Source organism: Lagopus muta, chromosome 15, assembly GCF_023343835.1.
Source record: "Lagopus muta isolate bLagMut1 chromosome 15, bLagMut1 primary, whole genome shotgun sequence".
NCBI classification, from domain to species: domain Eukaryota; kingdom Metazoa; phylum Chordata; class Aves; order Galliformes; family Phasianidae; genus Lagopus; species Lagopus muta.
In genome coordinates this window covers 2,810,651-2,826,570 of record NC_064447.1, presented here as the reverse complement: position 1 = coordinate 2,826,570, position 15,920 = coordinate 2,810,651, and the positions used below count along the sequence as shown (strand labels likewise).

At 42.0% G+C, this 15,920-nt stretch overlaps 1 protein-coding gene across 7 annotated transcripts in view; it reads right to left on the bottom strand.

Moving 5' to 3' along the window:
- Positions 1–15,920, bottom strand: part of LOC125700672 (CREB binding protein) — an 80,163-nt gene that overhangs the window by 26,595 nt on the left and 37,648 nt on the right. For 3 of the 7 annotated variants that reach the window (XM_048961728.1, XM_048961733.1, XM_048961730.1), the window contains 14 exons: positions 14,361–14,603; positions 13,653–13,752; positions 13,028–13,174; positions 12,465–12,582; positions 10,128–10,320; positions 9,900–9,953; positions 8,667–8,791; positions 7,897–8,085; positions 6,308–6,724; positions 5,497–5,676; positions 5,079–5,265; positions 976–1,094; positions 611–850; positions 38–126 (listed from right to left, as the gene is read on the bottom strand). In XM_048961728.1, the coding sequence (XP_048817685.1) occupies positions 38–126; positions 611–850; positions 976–1,094; positions 5,079–5,265; positions 5,497–5,676; positions 6,308–6,724; positions 7,897–8,085; positions 8,667–8,791; positions 9,900–9,953; positions 10,128–10,320; positions 12,465–12,582; positions 13,028–13,174; positions 13,653–13,752; positions 14,361–14,603 (2,401 nt within the window). The remainder of the gene's footprint in view (positions 1–37; positions 127–610; positions 851–975; positions 1,095–5,078; positions 5,266–5,496; positions 5,677–6,307; positions 6,725–7,896; positions 8,086–8,666; positions 8,792–9,899; positions 9,954–10,127; positions 10,321–12,464; positions 12,583–13,027; positions 13,175–13,652; positions 13,753–14,360; positions 14,604–15,920) is intronic. The other 4 variants (XM_048961729.1, XM_048961732.1, XM_048961731.1 and 1 more) reach the window with 3 other exon arrangements.

The following is a 15,920-nucleotide window of genomic DNA, read 5'->3' as shown; positions in this document are numbered from 1 at the left end:
GAAAAAAGAAAAACAAGAAAAGCAGCCAAGGACTTACCTATTCTGGTAGCTGTAATAGGCAGCATCACGAGGGATAGTACACAGCTGCTTGCCATAGCAGCACAAGGTCTGTGGAGAAAACTCATACTGCAAAAAAATGGTGAGAAAGGAAATGTTAAGATGTAATTTTTTATTAATCAAATATCTATTAGGCTAACTTGAGGATATCACAATACATTGTTATTACACTTTCTTAAGCTACTGTGAATATACTAGCAAAGCTCTCTTAATAGAATTATAGTAATTGGCTTTATGAAGTGAAGAGCTGACTTCTCTAGCCACCTACTTGACTGCAATGGACAATGGAAGCAAAGAATTTTAGTACTGCTTTGATCAGAAAAGGCCTTCTCTCTCTGAGGGAGATACAGACAATGACAGACTAACAGCAAGAAGGATACTACTAATGCTTTTTTTTAACTCATAGTGTGGTGAAGAAAAGTCCAACCCTCACAAGCCCGTCCGTTTCTTATTTCAATTAGAAAAGCTAAGGGACTACACAAAGCACACGTCTGATCAGTTCAGTCAGCTCTATGGAAAAGCATGACTGCGCCCGAGTCCCTGGCAGACCTACCTTGCGCCCACAGCAGTAGCCAAGGGATTGCATAACGGGATCAATTTCTTGTTCAAACACCTCTGCAAGTTTAGTGCAAAACTTATAGACCCTGGAAGTCTTGCGATTGTAAAGCCAGGCGTTGTTGAACATCAGCCAGACATCGTCCACATACTGCCAGGGCTCCTGGTACTGCCCCGTATCCAATTTACGTTTGATGGTTGAGAGGTCCATGGGATTCTTCACAATGTCAAAGTAGTCCTTCAAACAAACACACAACGTCTCTCAGATACCGACTGTTCACACCGCGTTGCGCAGAAACAATGAAACGTTTGTGTGAGCAAAGGCACAGCAGTGCAGCACTTGGTGTTTCACTGCCAACTCACCGGAATCCCTAAGAGCTGGGGATCCACGGGCTGCCTGAAAGGCAGAGACTCCGGGTCCTGCCGGTACAGGGCTTCCAGCGTAGGCATCAGCGCCTGGCGCAGCTCCTCGGGTTTGAAAACTGTTAATGAAAGATGGAAAGATTAGGAAAATTCCTGCTGGGTATCCTATCCGCTTCATTCCCCTAGAAAAATAAAGAATTGCTGTAACAAAAAAAATCCTACAAGTGATTTTCTCATCTACATTGCTGATTAAAAGCAACATGTATCATCAAGAGACGGCTGAGCAGCTTTTGCATTTAATTGAATCATACTAGATTACATTCTCAGTACAGGGGGATAAGAACAATTCAGTGATGCATCTTCCAGAGGATGCGAGATTTATCCAGAAGCAAATTAACCATCAACATGGATGAAGCTTCACCATTCACAGAGGAGATCAACAGCGTATTTTCTCTTTCCCTTCTGACACCGTTAGCTGCTCCTGTGTCAAGACTCTTCCAGTAAAGGAATCCCGAAGAGCCAGCTCTTCAGAAGGTAACCAGATGTCTTGAGAGCTGGCACAGGGATTTTCTGGCCATGGCATCCAAACAGTCCCAGTCCAATGGACCGTTAATTGGTTTTGAAAGTGTCAATACCTCCAAAATTTATATGCATCATTACAACCACTTGGCAACAGTGGCATGGCAACAGCCGTGTTTCTTTCAATAGTGGATGACAAGGACAAGAAAGGCAATGCATTTTCTGAAAAATAATGATAACTTGGAGAGCTCTTAGAACATCTCAGCAGTGTAATTACATTTATTTCCTTAGGAACAGGGGCTTTAAATAGGGAAGAATGCCTATTATTCAGGAAAAAAAGACGACAACTTAGAAGAGCAGGATGGCATTTAATATTTATCTACCTGGCTGAAATGAGAACAAAACCAATAAAAGGGAGCAATTAGGAGTTCTCTTGAAAGCACTTAAATCAATAGGGCTACAGTGACCCCTTTGAGGCTGATCATTGCTTGTGTTGTTCAGACGGTGCTTTATTAAGATATAAATTGGATCTGGGAAGGGAAATTTCTGGTTAAAAAAACAATGGATTTTTTAAAATTTACTTATTTTTTTCTTTTTTTATTAGTGTTTTATTTCTGAGAGGATTTCTTCTCATCTCAAAACACTGAAATAAAGCACTGGAAGTTGATGCAACTCAACAGTTTCTGAAGCATTAAGGTCTCAACGCTTTCAGGCACCTGTGGATGCCGAACCTCCTAGAAATCATTAGGCAGGATGAAAACTGTCCCTGCAGGGCAAAGGGAAGCTGGAAGACAGTTTGAATGCGCTGCCTGTAACTGGGAGAGGATTGCTGCTTGTTACAAGTGGCAACAGCCAGCTAAATCATGGCAAGGGCTATGCAAGCTGCCAGAGGAGCTGCAGCAAGGCCCTGCTGTATGCCTGCATTGAGCCCTCACCAGCTCTGCTCTTATGGCACCACACAATACGGCCGTCACTTCAGCTGTTCCACCACCTCACTCCCGACAACAGTGATTTGCTTCCACTGCACAGACACTTTCCCATGGAAAGAATCCTAATATCTACTCTCAAAACTGTATAAACAAAGTTGTGCTACAGAATTCGAGAACAGTGGGAAATACAGTCTAAGTATTCTGTCCTGTTTCTGCAACTGTTCATTCATGTACTTTATAAATTTGATAATCCAAATGACCTCATGTATTTGAAAGTCAGAAAGTCTCTTTAATGATCTATTCTGGACATCTGCTTGACTCTGCTGTACGAAGTTTCCCTGCACTGACCCACACAACAACACACCACCAGCTCGAGCATCCCTCCAAGCACATCTGATCTCACTTTAAATCGGAACAGCAGAGCTTCAGCAGAACTTCTGTTAAGTTCCTTAAAGACTGACGATCATTCCTGAGAACATTTCTCATCTACTTTCATTTTGGTTTAAAATACAGATGTATTCAAAATCCAGTTATTCAGAGCTATGACTTCACCTAAGAATATAAAGAAAAGTTGCCTTCATCTTTAGCTCCTAAGGTGGTGACTAATAACACAGCACTGGAACACAGCTTCCTTCTATATGCAGATCTTACAGGAAAGTCACCGTTCTCTCCTCTTCCTCAATTACATGCCCTTGGTTCTCCTCCTGCAGTACATCTCTGCGAGGAGCTGGCACACCCAGTTATCCCAATTTTGTCTGGGGTGTGGAGGTGGTAAGAAGAAAGAGGGATCTCTGCCTGCGCCATGATGTGCTACCTGCCACAGAAGAGCAAGATGCTCCCTTTTTTAACCTGTAAAAAAAGTTTCATTTCCACAAATAGGAAATTCTGCTTATAATTACTAAGGAGAAAATTCTGAAAGGAAGATGAAGACATCTTCAAAACAATAATACACCCGGGAAGCTTCACTCAAACCAGGCCTTGCATTATTATGACTTATAATAAAGGAAAAAACCAATAAAACTCATCTTGCAGGCCATCAAGCTGTAAGGCAGGCAGCTACGATGAGAAGAGGTGACAGGATCACTTTTTCTTTTGAGAAAACTGCAAGGGAAGAGGCAAGCAAACAAAAGCCTTCCCTTCAACCTCCAGTGCTCAATACAACTGGTTGTGTGGGGTACTGATAGACTCCAACTGCACAGCAGAAGCCACTCAAAAAGACACTCCTTTAAAGGCACAGGTGAATCTGTTCAAACACAAACACACCTGGTGACTGTTTGCTAAATCTCACAGCACACACCCTACAACCACTTCCAGCTCTGAGACTCTCCCCATAGCAGCTGCAGCACCAATCTGCATCCCAGGTCACTCTGGAGTGCAGCTCTTCATCCCTCCCATGCTATCAGGAGTCTCAAATACCAATGGAAAATGAAACCAATGTAACAAATGAGAAAGCATGAGACGAGTCTCATAAGCAGTTTTAAGATACCATAAAACCTTTAAGCACACTTCACTGTATTTGCTCTTGAATACCTCTTGGTTTATTTTGTGTTTAAATGCAAACGCTCCGTTAAAGTTGGATGAACTACTAGGTGAGAAAATGGCTCAGCTTAAAATTGTGCATGCAGCTGTACCTGCCAGGGCTGCACATAAATTACTCTATATGGCTACTTAGCGACAATATTTCTAAGACAAGAACTGTGTTACTAAATGAGGTGCTGGAAACACACAGTAACCCAGCCTGAATCACCAGAATGACAAGGTACAGCTCTGCAAGAACCATCTTCTCCCAGCTACTGCCTCCATTTACTTGCAAGAATACTGAGGAGAAGCAATGATTCTTTCCACTGGGACTCAACTTGTTTATAATTGTTAGTTTGAAACGGGCTCTGCAGCTCACTCTAGTTTGGCTGGCACACTGTGCTACAAACAGAAATGAACACCTACAGGAAAACGTGCTTTATTATAAAACTGTGTCTAATAATTAAATACAATACAAGGCATATTTATAAGAGATCAAGATTCAAACTGTACAAACTAAAACTATGTTTTCTTGATCACATTCATACATCTGTAATGTTCTTCTAATGTAATCACATGTAGTTTCCTTTGAAAGTAAAGACAAAATGAAATAGAATGCAACTTCCCATTTTCTTTTTTTTGACATTTACATTATGTTGAAAGCTTACCTTTGGTCAAAAACTGAACACAGAAACGGTCATCTCAAAAAACCAAGTGTCGAGACAGCTAAGGTTTTGAGTTTGAGTCCAAAAAACCTTATCTTGCCTTCATTACAAAGAGAAGTACTTTATTTTTGGCCGTTTTCTTTAGCAATGGATATTTGTTTTTTCGCATCTATACTGAGCTACTGGGAAAGAGTTCTGGCCCAGACGTAGAGGGAGAGATTCATGCACGTCACCCAAGCAGCAAGCACTCCCTTACCTCCTTGGTCCTTCTGGGCAGAAAGTGGAACAGCGAGGACACTGCTGGCATTAAGAACACAACACGCTACTCTCACCTCTGATTTGAGTAACATTGGAGGAATTCTACTTTCAGAAATAAACAAACCCCTCCCAGCAGGAACAAAGACCGCAGAAAACAGAAGGGCTGCATCAAACAAAGTATGCAAGAAAAAAGAATCAGTTTTCATACACGTACTTTTCTTGCGGGGCTGAGACGGTGATGTGGATTGTGAACTGGTTCCATTAGTGCCACTTTCCTCTTCCTCCTTGGCATCTACTTTTATTTCAGGCTTCTTTTCTTCTATTTCCATTGGCTCTTGTTTCAGCTCAGTTCCATCTGTTTCCTCTTTTGTTTGTGAAGATCCTTGTAAATCCTCCTCCACCTTAAGAAAGGAGGCAACGAGATGCATTGTTACATCTGTGACTCAGGCCTCAGTCATTCAAATATTAGCTTATGAGATTGTCAAAGCACTCTCCATCCATGGCTTTCCTCAGGACAGTTACTTTCCAGTAACTACCCTCTTCTCGCCCCTTAGCTCATCAATTCAGACATATCATCAAGTGCTTTTATATCTATCACTGCTTTCAGTTAAGCTGTATAGAATCTCATTTACCTCAGTCTTAGCTTCCACTTGTGTCTCACTAGTCTCTGGCTCAGTTTCTTCAGTTTTAACTTCTGATTTGCTTTCTAGCATTGGTGCATCTGGTCCTAGTTGCTGGGAATTCGTATCAGCACTAGCAACTGAGGCAGGGGTGGGGACCCTGTTATCAATACTAGCTGCTGCCTGGGATAGCTGTTGTAAAAACAGTACAAAAGAAAGACACTGCATATATAGAAATATTTTCCTTTACTAAAAAATGAACAGCACAAAAAAGAGACATGAGATGATATTCCAAAACAGTGCAGAACATGGATATAGGAGCTCACTGTAGTCAAGTTTCCACAGAACACATTCAGTAACTCTGCTTTACAGAGTAAGAGCAAAGGAAGATCTCTGCTCCAAACAAAGAGGCTTCTTTTACAGAGAAAACACCTGCCCAGTAAAACATGGTATATTCCTCCTCACTACAAAGCTTAAAAGAAAAAAGCCTACGCAAATTTTATGATCAGAAAAGACTGATTCTGATTAAGGCCAGATATTATATTAGGCCTGATATTCCTCATCTTTCTAAACACTGCTGCCATTTTTACTTTGAGCAGATTGAAGTCATTCATTACGCCCCCCCTCCTTCAAACAATGCTGAGATAATCTGAACACACGTTTTTACATATCTGGACAAGGAATCCTTTGCTCTAAAGTAGAAGCTAGAATCGACAGCCATACAACGTAGGGACTCTACACGTTCACCATGCGGTGCTATACATAGGGAGGACTTCTGTGGAACGCCACGACACAAGAGGAAACACAAGTGGCTGATACTTACTGGAGTGCCAGGTGGCTGTGCCTGCACAGATGTTGGCTGTTGCTGGGATGGCTGTGGGGTTGGCACAGACTGGGGCTGAACCGGGGTCTGAGGCTGCGGTGTGACTTGAGCCTGCGCTGCAGTCTGCCCCGTAGGCGTGCTTTGTGTTTGGGTCGCGTTGGGAACAGAACCCGGGGTCGGTGTAGGGGTTTGTCCTGAAGATGAGACTGGTGTGGATGGCTGAGTGGGTGCTGCTGGCTGAGGAGGAGTCATTCCAGTCGGTGTTTGGTGCTGAATAGGCGGCATCCCAGCAGCAGTGGACACGGGAGGCGTAGTCTGATGCAGAGGTGGCTGGGTCACTGGTGGGCATAGCTGACCACCCTGTGGTCCTAGCATGTTCATGGAGTTGGGAAGAGCAGCACTGGGAACCTGCCCCTGCTGGAGGGAAAGAGATCTTCTTACAGACACATCACTCCCAAAACTCTGGGAATCACAATCAACGTTTAAGCACTGACATAATCCTTAAAACACATCTAACTGTGCCATGCAGATGACTGTTCTCTCATTTTCCTAATCATTTCTGTCAGCTTTTATTCAAAGACCTTGATGCTAAACTTAGATGTGCCTCACGCATCACTTTCCACAAACACTACCAGTGCACAGAAGGAATCCTCACAGTCTGAGTAACACAAACCTGCAGACAGTCTCTAAATCATGTCATTAGCTGGGCAAAGGTCTCACTTTGCATACAAAACAGCTTCATGCGAATACACATTCTAGCTCAGGACTAGCAGCCCTGCTCTGGAAAAGAACACATTTAATGGCTGCCCTATTGCAAAACACAAGGCTTAAGATGCTTTTTTTGCTTTTAATTTAAATTAAAACTTACTTACTACTTTACATACTATCTATGTAAAGTCAGTTGTAAGAAACATAAGTTCAGGATTCTGTTGTTTGTTTTTCCCTGATGAAGTTGGTCAAGTAACTGAACCAGGGTCCAAGAATTTACAGGTGCTTCATCGTGAGGCTGCTCAAAACTTGCCTTGAGCTAAGTCTCACAATCTAAGTTTCCTCTCATTCGATGATGGACCAGAGCACCTCAGAGGTCTCAGCTAACCTACTTTACTTGTAAACCAGGCAAAAAACAAACAAGAAAAATACAGCACCCAACAAATCTCTTCCTCTGACATCATCCATGAGCCCTTACTTCGCTGACGACGATTACAGCAGCAACAAAAGATCTACTTGTTGGAAAATGTTTTCTGCTTGGAAGTAGGGAGGTTACAAAAGATTTCAGAAGACCTTTCCCAGCCACTTTACTGTAATTCTTGATTTAAAGTGGGCTAATAAAGTCCACACAAACCCAGAGGTGTGTGTTCATATGTGCCCCACAAACAATTTCTAATATTCTCCTGAGCATCTCAAACAGCATATTTTTCAGAATTTACATTGGGAATTATAGGACACTGCCCAGTTAGCATATGGAGGTAATGCTCCTGGAAGTCATGAATTACTGCAATAAACAACAATACACAGAGATACGCAAATAAAACACATCAGACCAAAATTATGAAGAGCATTTAATGCAGGTATTAGAAAATACATCGTACCTGTGCCACCCCTGCCTGGGCTGCTGACTGACCCATGCCAACATTGTTCACATTCATAGCCCCTGTGGAAGCTGGAAACTGATTCTGAGGCAGGAATTGGTTCTGGGTAGGAGCCTGACCCATCATGTTGTTGGAATGGGCTCCCATCATGTTCTGTGGCTGAGGCATTCGGGAAGGAGACATTGCCATCTAGAAGTCAACAGCAAAATAAAGATGTTAACATTTTTTATCACGCAGCAAGACGAAGGAAAATACCATCAAAGTAATGAGGCAAAAGATGTGACAAACAATAAAACGAAAAATGCCTTCAGTAAACCAAATGGAAGCGGGTATACGCACATAATGTTAGCATTTGTTTCATGGTATTCAAGAGGGCGTTATTTTGATACAATCTAATATTCAAATTATACTAACACTTTAAATATATAGGTGTTTTGTTTTTTTTTTTTCCCTGAAGAATAAAAACATGTTTTCTTGGAGGAATAAAGTACACGTACTGCAGCGAAACAGCTCCTGAAAGGACTCTGCTCTTCCACAGACCTGCAGAATATTGCAACTCTGGTATTTACCTCTCCAAAGACGTTCTTTTAAGACACGTAAATAGTGAAAACAAATGCCTCAACAGAAGCTTGACAGACTCGGTGCATGTTCATGAAATTATCCTACAATTTACAGTCCTACTGTGTGACATGGCCTTTTCAGAACAGCGTTAACGCCGTTAAAGATCATCAACCAATTCTGAGAAGAGCTGGGTAACAACAAGTACGAACCGCAGGAACAGCGCCCATGTTGTTCATCTGCACAGGATGGTTCATTGGAGAAGCTGCACGGGGTCCCATGGGTGCTTGTGACATCTGTACATTCCCTATGGACATGGGGTTAAACTGATTCATTCCTGCAAATGCACCCCCAAAACAACTCATTAGGAACAAGTCATCACAAATGACCTATTATTTATGACACTACTATAAAATTTGCATTTCTTATGGCTAAAATTCAACTGCCCTCCGCATCACCTTTTTCCTTGAATGTTGCTTAAATTACTTGGCTTAAGAAAGAAAGCAAGATGCAAAAAATGTTTAGAAGAATGCCAGTTAAGGAGTGTATAATTAATGGTGGCTTAAAGGTGAGCAGTGTGGATGATCTGTAACGACACAATGCTGTATATAATAATATAGGATGGTTTATTGATATAAAGTAATTGGGGATACTCTTCTGAGGGAAGCTGAAACGGTAAGTCTGAGGCTTGGACTCTTTGGGAGAAAGCTACCCACAATCCCATAGCCCTAAATTAGTGATGGCAAACATCAGTTGCACAAAAAAGACAAGAATGCCTTTTTAAATATACTTTCTCACCAGAAACCAAGACAGAATACTGTCAGTTACACACATTCTAGGATGTGCAGGGCTAAAGTGATAAGTTTCCAGCCACAGGTGTATTTGGGGCTTATTTAATGATAAAAACATACCGAAGCTCTCCTGCTCTGCAGTTATCATATCTCTCCTTGCCCTCTCCTCTTTTTGAAACAACTGAACTACTTCCCAGTCACTAGCAAAGTACTGAGCATCTACTGACTTAGATTTACCTTGGATATAAAGAGAAAATATATTACAGTGAGAGTGGCAAGGCACTGGAGCAGAATGCCCAGAGATTTGGTTGGTGTGGTTGATGTCTCATCCCTACAGACTTTCAAGGCAAGGCTGGATCAGGCCCTGAGCAACCTGACCTAGCTGTGCTGTCCTGGTTCACTGCAGGGGAGTTGGACCAGATGGCCCTCAGAGGTCCCTTCCAACTCTAAGGATTCCATGATTCTATGACTGCACTGAGACCGTTACTGTCTCAGAGCAACAACAAAGAACACTGCTGAAAAAGGGACACCCAGTAGTTTCCCCCCCCCCTCCCCCCCCAAGTGCAATTCCAAGATCAAAAGAGACGATCAGCATTCCCCCTAATGCTTTATTTTGCACCCACAAAGTGTTGTTAGAGAAGAAAACACAGATACCTTGAGAAACCTGCATACGACTTATAGGCACAGTTGTCATGGACATCGGCCCATCTGCAACAGAAACAGACAAATGGTCAGAGAAAAGACTCAGTGTCTGAACACGAGATTAGTCCGAAAAGCACAGGGGCACAAACCCTGCAAGGCTGCAGCCGAAGCATAAGAACCAAAACCCCTTTTGCCCCACTTTGCTTTCCCTGGTGCCTACCCCGATGCAGAAGCACTTACTGGGAGGCCTCACAGGCTGTGCCTGGCCCATGGCAGCAGCCACCTGTGGGATGCCAGGGGGCTGAGGTCCTGGTGTCTGTAAGGCTGGCTGCGTTCCCAAGATCCCTTGTTTATGCAGACGAGACCTCCGCTTCTCTTCGAGCTCCTTTTGTATCTTGTAGATTTTTTCTGCTAATAAGTGATAATATTCATCCTAAAAAAGAAAAATAGCACTCGACGTCAAGTACTAGAAAGCAGTGACAGAAACCATGCAAGTCTACCTGAATAGTCAGCTGATTTGCTTTTGTTTCAGTTTTTAATGCACAAACCTGCCAAGGTGAACAGGAACTACTTCTTTTCAGAATTGTCAAATCAAGACAGTCTCATCCCTGCTTTAACCCAGATAAGCAAAACCAAGCTCCCAGGAAACACTTAGGAGACTCGGCTTCATGACTATTCACTGCACCTACTTTGTGCAGATTAGCAGACAAAGGAGGACACTACAGGGCCTCTGTTGCTTGTAGAAAGCAAGATTCAGTTTCTACATGTTAATGATTTTTAAACAATATTTTCCTAACAAGCATTTCCACTAATGCACAGACAAAACAAAAAGATGTCCCTGGAAACACAGTTATGCAAAACAAACTTCTGGAGATAGGTGTTAAGGACAGATCAGTTCTTAAATAAAGATGGGAACTGCTTTTCCTAAAGGGCCTGATTACCGACAGGCATTGCAGGGAATAAGCAAAACCAAACAAAACCTCAGAGGAATGGAGAAAAATCAGTGAAAAATAATCCTCAGGCACAGACAGCTAAGCACTACATCTGCACAAGACAAAAAAGAAATCCATTTTACTGAATCTACCCTGACAACAGATCAAATAAGGCACTCACGCTGCACAGCAAGGGAGACAATTTTGCCTGCCAGCAATTGCTGGACACATCTGCCAAGCGTGAGATCACACACCTGTTAAAGGCAAAAATAATGCCACAAAGCCCTGAGAGCACATTTATTCTGTGGGACACCCCTGCCTGTGAGCCCAGTGTTACACGGAGCCAAGGCTCAGCAATGTATTTGTCTCAGAATTGTTTTATCCGTATCAAACTGAACTAGAATTGGTTATTACAGCAGGATCCAGCTCACTTCAGAAAATCAGGATGAGATGAGTACCCCTCATGAGCCTTGTTAAGAAAGCCCAGCCTGCTGTCCACTCTAAGAGCACAAGGAGCCCCTTTTTCTGCTTGAACGCTTCACCTTCCTACTTGTGCATTTAAGACTGTGCTACTTTCATAACACAAAGACTCCTGGAAAGGGATGTATTTACAGGGAGCACATATTAGTATGCAGTTTGACACCTTATACTGACCCATTTTTCAATGTCAAAGCAAAACTAATGCTCCTCAAGAAGAAAGATTGAATTCCCCATGCAATCACGCAGAATGTCTTAACTATTCCCTTCTTCCAAATTCACTGCTTTGGAGCCAAGTAAGTTAAACAAGTTCCCATAAAGGAGTCTTGTGCCAACAAGGCTCTGACAGCTGTTCTACGTGATGAAGAGAAGATACTTCTGGGTATGTGCCTCTTATCTAATGACAATACCCCAGCATTCTAAACAGGGAAGATGTCACTAGCTATCAGTACAGCACTACTGTTTTTACCTGATGAAAACTTTCAGGGAGTGGTTCCTTTAAGGTGGCAAAACTGCACTGACATAAAGAAATACCATGTTCACTGTGAACCAACAGGGTTTTGTTTTCTGAGTAATACAGATTTGAGCTGACACCTCACTGGAGACAAAGAATTCATGAACAGGTAATTCTGACTTGTTTCCCATGCACAGGACAAACACAGGCAAACTGATCTCTTATTCCGTTAGCTGAAACTGCTAGTTGTCTTTGCCAAATCACCCTCAATGCTGCTGAGTAGCAGAGAATTATTACAACACTGTAGGTAAAAGGTAAGCAGCTTAACATGACTGGGTCCTAGACAAAAGCTCCAATGGTAAAGAGGCATCAGAACTCTTATCTACAGAGACTTCCACAAAATGGAACGTCAGCAAGGGAGGCATCAAGAACTGTAAGCTGTGCTCAAGTTTTCTTGTGCATCAGTCAGACTTTCAGGGGAATGGAAAATGGCCAGCACAACGTTGTTTTCACAGACCTGCAGGAGGTGAATTAGTTTGGAGTGACGTTAATCAGAGAGCAAGGTGCCACACAAACACTGCCACAGACAGAAAGCATGACTCCACTCATCAACACAACGGTGAAATTATTTTCTGTGGGTTTCCTTATGCTTCTAAGATTGGCAATACAACAGCTCTTGAACACATTCTGGATACCCAGACTGAAGCAACCTACCCTACTGTTGGCAGATTCATACATATCTCCTTCAACTTTCCTTGCATAAGCCACCAAGTTCTCCATGCGGCGATCCTTCAGTGCTGCCGGATCCGGAGTGGGGAAGATGGCTTGGACACTACAAGAGATGAGAGAGAATAAGAATTCCTCACAGAAAAACTGGTAATTCTATACAGCTTTATAACCTTCACTCAGCACGTTCCCTTATACATCAGAGATGTAAAAATGTATCAAAACTGGTTAAAATAGAATCTATGTTGTATTATTCCCCACAAGTTTAAAGCAAATCCAGTGATAAAAGAATGCGAGGTTTGATAATCTGGAATCTAAATACTTCTGTTTATTACAGCAGAACAAATTTACTAGCCATATAAACTACTTCATCCCTTAATGAGCAAGGAGAATGAACCAAGGAGGGGAGTTGAAGACAGTGGCTCACTATCAACGGCACAGTGTCAAGAGCACCACTACTTTCATTAACAACTTCCCAGCTAGGAGAACTGCAATACTGAAATTACTTAAAAATATTCAAGAAAAAATCCGTGGTCTTAGTGAATACTTACAGTTTATGCACTAAATGATTGCGCAGGTCCTGAGTGACATGTTCATGCCATGCTTTCCTTACCCCGGTGCTAGAAGGAGGTGCAGCTGTTGGCATTGAGCTGAGGTTTCCAACATTGCCAGAATTTGTGCCATCATTCATGAGGGGGCTAAAGCAAAGAGAGGAAGGGGCTGTTAAAGAATGCAAGTCTCTGTAGTATGTCTGATGCAAAAGTAGTTTTTAATTGCTTTCATCACTTGTAGTTATTGCATCAAACATTCTGTAGGTAAAATACCGATAGCAACTCAACGAGCTACAAAGCATACAGCAGCAAAGCCCAGGAGCTTAAAAGACATGATAAAAATTCGTATCTGCTAAGGTATTTGTACATTTAAAAATACAACACATTCTTCCCTTCAGAATTTATTTAAAACCACTAAATGTTCTGGGGATCTCCTGGTGAACTCTTCTGGGGATCTCTAAAGTGGTAGATGTAGAACTGAAACATGAAAGAAGAGAGCAGCTATAGATGTGACTGATCACTTCAAGCAGCAATGCAATTAGTTTCTAAAGCACGCTCTTTATTTACATTCATAAAGCATGAAAATAAATATTTAAGTGAGCAAGAGTGAAAACGTGTGCATTACTTATTTGTCCCAAGGGATGTTGGAAGAGCAGTTTCAGAAATTAGACTAGCTTGCTGGTCTGTTGTTATTCCTCCTGTGGGAAGGTTCATCTGGTTGGCTCCTTTGAGACAAAATCAAACGTCATTCGTACCTGGTTCACCATTTTGACAACAGCACAAAACTACATTTAACAGACAACTGGTTAGCCAAATAAATAGTGTGCCAAATAGGCACTTTTATGTTAGTTCCCACTGTGGTGCATATGCACAGCTACTGCATATGCTAATTTCAGTTTGAACATCTTCTCCTAGAAAACAACGAGTCTATGAACATTTAAGTCATAACCTTTAAATGTTAGTTCTAGAGGACAGAAAGATGATAATAACAACTAAGTTCCTGAAAGAAGCTAGCATTTGTGATCGTCTGCTAGAGCAAATAACAAACAAAAATTCTGACAGAATTCTATCTAATCACCTTAAACAGCAAAAAGCTGTGGACTGTACTTCAGAAGGAACTTAATCCACTACCATTTAGCAGAAGGAATGCATACAAAGCTTTCTAATATTCAGACATAAATGAATGTTAGTGTTTAAATAGTATAATTTTTAAGTTGCTAATCAGCATTAACAGAAAGTCACCACTCTGCTCCTGTGAAATACAATTCATCCTAAAAAATCCATAGTTTGGTTTATTTAAACGCCTTCGTTTCTTGGTATTTTTTCCACCTACCCAATGCATTAATGGTCCTCATTTGCTGGTGAGCCTGAGGCTGTGCTGGCTGTTGGCCTTGTACCTGGGGCTGCAACTGTGTCTGAGGCTGGTTGCCATATGGGAGTCCAAGAGCAGCATAGGCTCGTTGCATGGAGCTGGGGTCAATCGGATTAGGATTACTTAGCGATGGATTATTCTGCTGGCCTGTTCCAACTGAACCAATGGAATTCTGCATTCCACCAGCTGGAGACCCTAAGAGGGCTATAAAAAGAATAATAGAAAATTGAAACATCAGTGAGGACCATCAAAAACACGATCCCATGAATCAGCAGAATACATGCAGTTACATGCTATATATTTTTGTTCCAAAGGCCTGAATGACGCCTGAGATGCCAAGAGGGAAACTGACTCTGAATCCACAGGACAGAAATTACCAAAGCAACTGATGCACACAGGCTAAAGAAGTGCTGTAAGTTTTAGGAGACAAGCCCATAATGACCATAATACACATGAAGCACAGACTCTAAGGTGAAGTTGAATAGCCTACTTGGAAGGGTAGACTAAAGAAAAAAAATCCTCTACTACTTTCCTTCTGACCAATTCTATTTTAGGTCAAAATATTTGGCACCAGAAGAGAGATCCTGAATTAAGGATCAGCACATTGGACACAAAGCTAGTATTGAACACCTGCTGGTAGGAATTTTCATTCTCAACAATCATTGGATGAATTGGCTGAAGGATGAAGTTAGTCTATAACCAAAAGTTTTTCAGAGTGACAAAAAGCCCTGGTACGTTTCAGACCGTAGTTATAGAATCTAAATCAATGTGGAGAGTCAAAGCCTGCTGCAGGTTTTGGTAAGCAACTTCTGTCATAGTATTTAGGTACTCAGTAATCTATACGACCAGCACAACCAACTGACTACTCTCACCACAACGATGTATGAAAGAGCCATTTTCCACGTTAGACAGGAAATTGAAACTACAAGGAAAAGCAGTTTAATACTAAAGCAGGACTGAACAAATAACTGTATTCCAGCCCCACTCCAGCTGCCATTCCAAGCAGTATTGTGTTTCTCTGGAGGGTCCTTCATTCTGGAGACATTGCACAGTGGTAACTGGGGCTCTGGTAAAGGAAAACATACTTCATGTTTTCCCCCTCAAGTAATTAAGGATGTAATACATGCAAAAGATTGTGATTCAAACATAGCAACAATTAGAGCTTTTAATACAGCAACAACTGAAGCACCGAGAGGCACGTGGTTAGGGAAAAAAAGAAGTAAATCAGGAAAACAGACCTGAGACATTAACTGCACTCTAGGCTTTCTTAAATCCTTACCACTATGGAAACAGAGAACCACTGAAAAGGACACACACACTTCCATCTTCTGCCCGAGAGAGAAAAAAGGCAAAAATATAACAACACCACAACTGCCACATGTATCACAGATCCACGGTTTGCCCTCTCCAGATGGGAATTCAATTCCATCACCTTCCTAAGAAACACAGATAAGCACTGACCCCCTCTCTGCCCTCGGTCCCACAGACCCTCAGTGAGGGCAGAGGAGAGACTCCAGCTCT